The 9,805-nt window shown below is 47.2% G+C and overlaps 1 protein-coding gene across 3 annotated transcripts; it reads left to right on the top strand.

Annotated features, from left to right (window-relative positions):
* Nucleotides 1-34: 34 nt before the first annotated feature.
* On the top strand, nucleotides 35-9,191 carry fgf18a (fibroblast growth factor 18a). 3 transcript variants are annotated; one of them, XM_035669698.1, is made up of 5 exons: nucleotides 35-1,672; nucleotides 5,170-5,209; nucleotides 5,386-5,566; nucleotides 7,259-7,365; nucleotides 7,519-9,191. In XM_035669698.1, exons 1-5 carry the CDS (start codon nucleotides 1,641-1,643, stop codon nucleotides 7,786-7,788), a joined length of 630 nt encoding a protein of 209 aa, XP_035525591.1. In that variant the 5' UTR covers nucleotides 35-1,640; the 3' UTR covers nucleotides 7,789-9,191. The 3 variants fall into 3 exon arrangements, with proteins under 3 accessions (XP_035525591.1, XP_035525592.1, XP_035525590.1); XM_035669699.1 differs by having other exon boundaries at nucleotides 5,389-5,566; nucleotides 7,516-9,191; XM_035669697.1 differs by having other exon boundaries at nucleotides 37-1,672; nucleotides 7,516-9,191.
* The last annotated feature ends 614 nt before the right edge of the window (nucleotides 9,192-9,805 follow it).

Genomic DNA, 9,805 nt, shown 5'->3' on the forward strand with positions numbered 1-9,805 from the left:
GAGGGAGTGAGGAGAGGAGAGGAGAGGAGGGAGGGAGGATTGATCCGCGTCTGTTAAAATCTTGTTCTGGTTTTTCTTGGAGTGAGGTCTGTGCCTGCCGACGCGCCTCTCCTGTGCAGCCCCCAAGAGCTTTTTATGGAAGGAAACCTTGGAATTTTTGAAAGGGAGAAGGATCTGCATAACACTAATGAAGTGGATAAAAAAAACGCACGGCTGGGTTCTTTTTGCCTTCTCTTTTGCGTTTTCTCTTCTGGTGTCTGAATGAAACAGGGAGGCAAATATAAGGGAAAGAGGCACGGTGCAGGTTCTGGACTGGGAGTCGATCTGTCAGTGTGCTTTTGAGTAAACACGTTTCCAGTGCGCCCGCTTTAACTTTTATTTCTTCAAAAACTGGCGAGCTCGACTCCTCTCCTCTTGCACCGCGGAGTTCGTTTTTCTCGGAACGAGGAGACTTTCGTGTTTTTCCCCCTCCAGAGAAACTGCTTAAACTTTCTACGTTTAAAAAAATAAATAAAAAGATCGGATTGCATTTTCCCCCTTCAAACATTTTGGAGGTGATGTCATCGTGCTGTGTTTTGGCTGGTATTGTGTCGAGAGGGCGCAGGGAGGACTGCTGCAGCCAGGCGGTAACCAGCGGCTGAGGCGAGCGGGGAAGTCCGGAAAATCAGGTGCAAAGTGCGGCTGTTATTTCCTCGCTGTGTCGCGGGTGGCTGAGTCCGCCACCCAGTCACAGCTGTTCCCATCCTCTCCAGCCACCCCTCCCTCCCTCGTCTTTCTTTCCCATTTATTATCCCCTCCCATTCTCATTCAGCACTCTCCATATACCCCTCTGAGCTGGACCGCTCCGGGACCTTATCACCCTCTCTGTCGGACACTGTTGGTCGGTGTCACCTGAGCCACAGATCCGTTGAGTCAGCGTGGGGGCGCAGTCATGACCGAGGCTGCCCTGCATTACCCTGCGCCCGCAGAGCCCCCGTCTCCAGCTCGCCGTTTGCTCCATCAGCCAGCCCAGGTAGCCCACCTCCAACAGCTCCTGACCCTGCTCTGCTGGGACTAAACCTGCCTCCTGGTCCTGCCTGTGCCGGAACAAACACTCCACTACTTTCTTTTATCATCTCACCCATTGCAGAAATCATTTTGGAGACCCCAAGCTTACTGTTGCGCTGAAACGTTACGCATTGGATTACGCAGAAGATTACGCACGCACTGCATCTGTCCACGGGGCCGAGCATCACTCTGAGGGTCAGCGAGGTCGATTGGAGTTCGTTATTTGCGACGCGTGAGCGCGCTTTCACCTGTTCCTCTCCTTGTCGGGAACGCGCAGCCTTTAAAACCCTAACCTTCCCCCTTTGCTCCCCCGCCCTTCCGACTCTCCACCGGTCTGGACAGCTGTTAGAGGTTGCCCGGCGGTCACAGTGGCACAGTTACCCCTGCCTCACACCCCACACTGTCCGTACCCACGCCGGGAGAACCGGGGCACGCCGCCGCCGATGCCAACGGGAGTGTCCGCTGACTCTTTGACTCTGCACAACATCCAGCGGATTCAAAACACAGAGGGGAACTCTCCCGACTGTCGGACTGGCTCAGACCAAGCGAGGAGACTGTCTCTGGGCCAAGTTCCATAGTGGAGGGGGGAAGCAATGTGGTCCCTTCTTTCCACGCTGACCGTCTTGTAAGTCACTTTTATCACTTTATCATGTTATAATCGTATTTATCCACTCAGGACTTATCTCTTTCTGCAGTTGTTTAAACTAGTTTCATGACGGGTCTGACTACAGATGAAGATGATGGAGAGGAAGGCTGCAGTGTCTAACGATTACATCACTCCTCATCAGTCCCCACAGAAAACATGCCATGGAAGGCCCTGTTTTGATTGGCTGACAGTTCAGGGTCACTGGGTCAGAGTCAGGGCCCTGTTACTCATAAAACCTGCCATAAACATCTCCATCACCATCTGCACTTACTTCAGGGATTGCCAAGCTGGCTTAGAAAAGGCCATTTTCCCATCGCCAAGAAAATGCTCTTTTTTCCCCTATTGAAAATATTTCAGAAGTTGAGTCAAATAACACCGGCTTTATCTAGTGGGATAGGAAAATGATAAAGTGCCAAGAGCAAATCTAGGGGAGGAGGATGCAGACTCAGGGGGCTTGAGTTTGCCCATTTGAGGTGTGTCTTGTTAAAAGCCAAGGGATTTATTTTTCTTTCTTTGTGTCGGCTGTACTTCTCCCAGATGGCAGTCATCTCCAGATACTTCTCATTCCTCACACAACCTGGACAGGGTGTGTGCCTCTGCTGCTGCTGGTGTCTGCCTGACTTTCTTTCTCTTTGTGTATGTCTCCCTCACACTCTCTCCACTTACCCACCTAACTGCCTACATCTGTCTTCCTGTCTTGCCTATACCCCATTTTTCCACAGATACTTGCTCAGATAAAAAGTATGAATTAATAACTGATGAATGATGGCGCCCCTGGCAGTATCTGAGGAGGAGCACTGTTTAGTCTGCTGGTTTTAGTTTAGGTATTTCAGAGCCAGTCATCTCTCCATTCATTTCCTTCTTGCCCATCAGTTTAACCACAGCCACTTTTCTCTTCATCCGTGCTGTTTTACCAACTTGATCATACAAAGTCTTCAGCCAGTGAGAAAAGGGCCTTTTGCCACAACAACCTGTTACTGCTATTCTCCTAAAGCCACAGCTCCATGTTGAGGCCCTCTGCTTCCCTAACCATCTCTCCACCATAGGCCCTATTACTGCTGATACCACTCACACGCCCACTAGCCTAACCACTATTCTTCACCGAGGCCCACTGCTGAACATCTGAAACTCGTGCACCGTGCCGAAGCCCACTGCTCCAGTGTTGGCCTACCACGCTAACCACTGCTACACACAGCTGAAACCGCCGCTCTGTGCTGAGTCCCACCAGGCCGACCGCTCTTACTCCACGCTGCTGCCCAGTCCTCGGTGCTGAGGCCTGCTAGTCTAACCGCAGCCTCCATATGGTAGATCTGCTGGGACGCAGGTTTATGATGTCAGACCCGTGCTTGTTTTGGCAGCCGGCCAAGGCGCACCGGGCTTTCCCTCTCTCCATACCTCCTTCTGTCTTTACTCTACCCCAACTTTTAGTCGGGCGCTCTCTTATTCTCTCGTTTTCTCATCCCTCCCCCACCCCCGACTGATCCTGTCTCCCTCTTTCCTCTCTCCTTCTATTTCTCTCTGTGGCTGGCATAATATGGAGTGTCTGTGGTTTTTGTGGGAGCAGGAGAATCCAGTGCCGAGGCACTTTTCCTGCAGTGTCCTCGGCGGCAGTGCAGCTGTGGTGTTTTAACAGCTGAGAGTCCTCACAATGCACAGGCGCTCAGGTTTTTTCGTCTGCGCAGGCAAAATGTTAGGGCCAAAACTCTACTGCATTGCCCGGGATATCTGCATCTATTAGAATGACTCAGGGGCCAACACACCAGCTATGGGAAAGAAATGTTGAAAAATAGGGAAAGGAAGCAAGATGGTATATGTGCTTGCGTGTGTGTTAGTCAGGAGGCAGTGACATGTGTTACGATGTGCATGAGTTGAACCCCCCCCCCCCTTCCTCTTTCATTCCCATTATTTATCTTTTTGTCTACTTCTCACGCCAGACCACACTCTGTGGTTGCACTACTGTCTCTCGTTTTGCAACTTTTCTTCGCCGTCCTTCAATATGTAACATTACTCTTTTTTGACCCTCTCTCCTCCAACTCCTACAACTGTGCATCAGCCCATTCTTTCTGATTTTATCTCACCTTTTTTAATATATGTCAGGCTTCTCTTGCTTCATCCCCCCTCTATTTATTCTTACATCACTGTCCTCTGTCCTGTCCTCTCCCTATCCCTTTGTGTACTTTTCAGTCTACCTCTCTCTCCTCCTCGCTATCTCCCTCTCTCAGCACCGCGTATGTCTTTGCTTTGGCCCAGCTGTCAGCTGCCTGCTCCTCCTGTACACACACATACACCCTGCACACATCTGCACATCTGTGTGCATGCCCATGACAGTGTGGAGGAGTCACCCTGCTAACCCCAAACATAAAGGAAGATGGGAGGCAGGGAACGATAGGAGAAAGGTAGAGTGGACAGAGAGACAGGGAGGGAGAGATAAGGTAGAGTAGAGATAGGGAGGACACCAAGTCAGAGAGAGAGAGAGTGGAGCAGAGAGAGAAAAGGCATGCAGAGAGATAGCAAAAGATGAGGTGGGGAAAGATGAAATTCGTAGAATTGCTTTTCAGCCCACACACTTGGTTCTGAACTTCATCAAGTCTTCAACCACTAAATTAGAGCAGTTCAAGGACTGCCAAAGAAGATTTTGCGCAACACAAACACTCCCTTACTAAAGCTGTAAATAACATTTGTTACATCCAAGGTCAAGGTCTAAACTTCAATTAAGTAATGTGATAAAGTGAGAAGAATTTTAATTGTAACTGCAACCAGCTGTTTCAATCAAACATGTCTCAACAGTCCAGATAGTCGGAAGGAAAGTAGATAATAAGAAATAATGCATAAAGGTTATATTTTCATACAGACAATACACATTAATTCTGCATGCATCACCCCGATTACTCCCCACCAGTTGATTCCTCAATAAATCATCTTTCCACACGTTTTGGTAGCTCATGTTCTCACTTATTCATAGCATCTCTAAATGTAACCACAGTCCACCGCTCTCCAAAGCCACATCACAGTGGAGTGTACACCTGTAGTCCAGCCCAGCTGTCTACATACACAGAGCAGCCAAATAAGTCAGCCCATTCCCTTAGATGTCCAAACCAAAACATGTTCTAGTTGTCTCGGCATGTTTGCCATTTTGCCACGGTCCATTCGGGTCATTTGCAGGCCAGATTTTGGTGTGGCGTAAGTCACCAACAGGTCAGAAAGTGGGTTTGTACAGAAAGCTACTAGCGTAACAATAAACACTGCTCTGGGTGTTGTCTGTCTGCCGATGCCTGGACATCTGCCTGTCTGTATGTCAAGTCGCTGTGCCAGCCACACACCCAGCAGTGTGAGTAATCACCCAATAAGGGAAAGAAATGTTGAACAAAAAGAACGGCAGAGAAGAAAGAGATGGAAATGATGGTGTCACGCATGACTCTTCCAACATTCAGTGTTGCTGACATATTTCTAAACTCATCTGTTTCTATTTTTTCTAGATGTATCCAGATGTTGCTGGTGATGTGCAATCCATTACAGGTGAGAGTCTGTGTGTATGACAAAGAGCAATCATGCAGTATAAAAGTCAGGTTATATATTGGTAGTATGTGTGTTTCTTTAAGCCTTTTTATGACTCTCTGTTTCTGTATGTGTGTGTGTCTGTGTGTGTGCCAACCTGGCTGTGTGTCTTTCTTGGTGTGTGTGTGTGTTCCCAGCAGGTACTTGGTGTGGATGGGGTCAACTTCAGCGTGCATGTGGAAAACCAGACGCAGGTGCGAGACACCATGAGTCGGCGACAGCACCGGGTCTACCAGCTCTATAGCCGCACCAGCGGCAAACATGTCCAGGTGATGGGACGCAGGATCAGTGCTCGAGGAGAAGATGGAGACAAATTTGGTAAGACACACACACACACAGTAGACCACAGGCAAACACTTACACACGTACAGATGCTTACTTGCACACACACATGCACATTCACACCAACTAACGGCTGCAAGTACAAAGACTTGAAGGTTGACCAAGTGCATGCATGAACGGATACAGAATGCAACTGTGCAGGCACACTCACAAAAGCACACACACATGCCTCCCCAGGCTTTGGCAGAGGGGCAGTGGAGCTTGTCTTGGGAGTACAAAGACCTCATCGACTGGCTGCTGACTCAATGATTCACAAGAGAGCAAAAGAAAGAAAGAAAGAAAGAGAGAGAGAAGGTGTTAGCGAAAAAAAGTGTGAGTTAGCGGGAGAAGCCTGGCAGGTAGAGTGTCGGACCGAGTGTTAGAAACTCATCTCCTTCATCGATCCCTCCATTGATTTCTCATCCTCCCTGTTGTCTCCTCTGGATTTAAAACAGCAGGCTTCCTCTCCCTCCCTCCCTCCCTCCCTCCATCCTCTAACACTCTCTCTGTCCATCCCCCACTCCTTCTTCCTCTCCACCTTTCTTAGTCTGTAATGATGTCTAACCCATTCTTAAACCACACACAGAATCAATGGGCAGAAGAAAGCCAAGCCATAAAGCTGGAGTTCAGATTTCTGTGTTCTCCAGCAGTGGCTCACATTGCACATCCCATCCATTGACAAACATGTCAGGCTGCTAACTGCTGCCACTTCAAGCCATAGATGGTGCAAAAGCATGTCTGTTTACTGACAAATACCACTCCTAAGCTGAACTATCCACCCGAAACTGACCAACTGTGGCGATGAGGTATATTGTACAGAGGAACCAAGAGCAGAAAGAGATGAAATAAAGCAAAGAAGGGGCGGGTGCAGGAAGGTATAAACATCAAGCGAAAGAGCAGAAGGGAGACGAGAGGAGAGTTGGGGGAAGAGAGACGAAGAGGGCAAGAGGGAGGGAGGTATTGATTTCTCTTGACCCCTTTGTTGACTAAGGTCATGTAGGAACCATTTTAGGGATTTATTTTTAAACAGGCACAAGCACTCTCTGAAGATGTGTAGACGGTAAAGCGGTATTGCCTGGAAGGATGAACATGCATACACCTGCACACATACATACACCGAGGTACACGCGCACATGCAAACACCTTAAAACAACAGTATCGCAGACACTCAGTCTAAGTGTTCTCCCGCTCCTCTCAGCCCACCATGCTCCGTCTACTCTTGGCTGTTATCTTTTTTACGAGGCCCATTTGTGGTCAGCAGCCTCACATCCATGTGTGTGACCATGCTTATCTGACAACCATCTGTCCGGCCAGAGACATTTACATCTGTCTGTGATTTATCAGCACATTTAATAGCAACTATGAATCCTAAAACTGTGATTCAATGTGAATGCCTTATCTGGTTTAAAGCCAGATCTGATTTAATGGTGGCTGGCAATTAGTGTCACACTACTTGGCAGTGGGTTTGTTGATGTAAGCTTGAATGTTGTTCTTTGCTATGGCAAGTGATCTCACACAACATGACACTAAGTGAGGTCTAACTTTGGGTTACTTTTATCTTTATACCTCTAATATTTTTGTGATACAACTTAATAAAACTTTGAAATCCTGTAAACACAACATACTGTATTTCTCTGCATTGCCTGTGGCTCTAATGTCTGTCTGTCCCTCTGTCTGTCCCTTCACAAGCCCAGCTCGTAGTGGAGGCCGACACCTTTGGTAGCCAGGTGAGAATCCGGGGCAAAGAAACCAATTTCTACCTGTGCATGAACCGCCGCGGCAAGCTGGTAGGAAAGGTGAGACTTCTTTCTTTTAGAGACATGTTTATTAAGAATATAGTTGTGTCTTACAGTTTCCTGACCAGCCTCTCTTTGTTTCTCCCAATGTGTGTGCGCGTGTGTGTGTGTGTGTGTGTGTGTGTACCTGTGGTTTCTCTGCTCCCTCAGAAGGCCAGTAATCGAAGCGCAGACTGCGTCTTTGTGGAAAAGGTTCTGGAAAACCACTACACAGCTCTGATGTCAGCGCGTTACTCAGACTGGTATGTGGGCTTCACTAAAAGAGGCCGTCCTCGCCGGGGCCCCCACACGCTTCCCAACCAGCAGGACGTACACTTCATGAAGCGCTTCCCACCTGGGGAGCAGCCCGACCTCACCACACCCTTCCGTTTCACCACAGTCAGCAAGCGGGGCAAAAAGGTGCGCGCTACTGGTCCCCGCTAGTAGTGGCTAACGCTATCACCCACTGTCTTGTCATCCAAAGCCTTGACCTGAGCCTGCCAATGGCTAACCCAGTCATCTCTTCTGTCACACACGGCTGAACACCTACCTTTGCTGGGACAAACATTGACCACAAACTTGATGAATCATTCATGTGGTTTAGCTTTACACCTACTAATTTGCCACTACAGTCCCCAAGTTAGTGATCATTCCTCAGTTTTAGTTCCCTTACTGGACCAACTGGACCATCTCTGGAAGCTCTGTTGACTTAGTCTGCTTCCCTTCATAGGCCAGAAATACTGACAGGAAACCTGAAGGCCAGCCAGAGTCCCAGACTCTACGAATGCCTTTATTCCGCAACCACAAAAACCACAAGGCCTTCATGTCTCCTGTTCTGGACCAGCTGGACAATGTCAAGTATGGGATTACAACTGGACCATACAGAGAGAACAAGGGTGGGAAAGACTGACTGAACAAGAAAGTGGGTGCTTAGCCTACGGATAAAGGGAACAGGAAGGAGAGGACAGGAAAACGGCAAAGTGGACAAAGGGACTGAGTGATCTTCACAGATCAAATGGACCAATAACGGATTGTTGACATGTGACGCACTTATTTGTCTCACTGCTAAATTGGTGGGAACATATGAGACTGTTGGATGGATGGAAGCATGGATGACAAAAGGATGAATGAGGGAATGACCGATGAGCGACTTACTGAATAAATGCTTGTAAGCAGAGGAAGACGAGGACATATATGTAGGAGTGTGTGTGCGTATGTGTGTGTCTGAGTGAGTGCACCAACAACCATGAGTGAAGCTGGATCACAAGGGACTCTGGAAAGGGACCATCCAGTCCCTGCATGAACCCGTGACAACTCACCGCAGGGACTGAAGCTTTAGGAACTAGAATGTATAAAAACCAAGCTGCACCAAAAACAGCCAATCACCATAAACCAAACCAACGACCGACCAAAGACAACTGGAGACCTTTTTTATGACTCCACCCCACGCCCTGCCCCCCGAGGACACTACACCCTCAGCTTATAGGTGCAGAGGGTGACAAGCGCAGGGGCGAGCACGGCGGGGAGGGTGCCTTGTCGATTAGCATTGCTATAGAAACGACCCAGGGGATGATGCTCCTGTGCGATACCGTGGATACAGAATGCTGCTACCAGGACATTCAGTGGAACCAACCAAAGTCTCATGCATACACACAGGAGAAAAAATATTAAAGGGAACAATTTATTGAAAGTTATATATATTATATATATAAAAGAAGACAGAAACCCTAAATAAGCAATCTTACTATGATGGTTACTATAATTATTACGATAAAATTATTTCATTTATTTATTTCAGCTCTGTGTGCAGCAGTCTTTCTCGACTCAGTAAACCTTACAGAAACATTTCCTGTCTCCCGTTCTCTTTAAACTGATTCTTCACATGCTTTTTTTTGGTCTGTCAAGGGATATATTGTAGAAAGAGAGGAGAAAGTTCACAGTGGCTTCAGAGGATGGCTTCAGTGCTCAATTGGAGATTTGACAAAAAATTAATTGGCAACAATTTTGACCATTGTTTGTCATCTATCAAGCAAAAAGCCCGAAATTAGCTTGTTCCAGCTACTGCAATGTGAGTGTTTGGTGATTTTCTGTTTTATATCATTCTAAATTGAAAATCTTTGGGTTTCTGACTGAAAACAAGCAATCTGAAGACATTTCCTTGGGCTCTGAGAAATTGTTATACAGATAGGTTTGGGTGATATGATGATATATAGCCTGATACAATATACATTTGTCAACTGTCAGAGATTGGGAACTATTAATACCAAGATATCCATCCTTTTAATATTTCTGTTCTGTTATTCTGTTAATATTGCAATCAGTTAGTTTGCAAACTAATTTATGGAAATATTGAGTTTTTGCATCAAAGTATCTTAACTTTTTAGGTATTTAATTCACTGGATTAACCAAAAACAAACATTGCCTAGTTATCCTTAAACAACTTATTAAACAACTTCACATG

Source organism: Morone saxatilis, unplaced genomic scaffold (assembly GCF_004916995.1).
Source record: "Morone saxatilis isolate NCDOM2014 unplaced genomic scaffold, NCSU_SB_2.0 Contig22, whole genome shotgun sequence".
Lineage (NCBI taxonomy): Eukaryota > Metazoa > Chordata > Actinopteri > Moronidae > Morone > Morone saxatilis.

Coding starts and splice junctions, on each gene's coding strand:
- fgf18a (XM_035669697.1), top strand. CDS start 1,641: ATGTGGTCCCTTCTTTCCACGCTGACCGTCTT. Junction 1,673..5,169: donor CTTTCCACGCTGACCGTCTT/GTAAGTCACTTT, acceptor TATTTTTTCTAG/ATGTATCCAGATGTTGCTGG. Junction 7,366..7,515: donor GCGGCAAGCTGGTAGGAAAG/GTGAGACTTCTT, acceptor CTGCTCCCTCAG/AAGGCCAGTAATCGAAGCGC.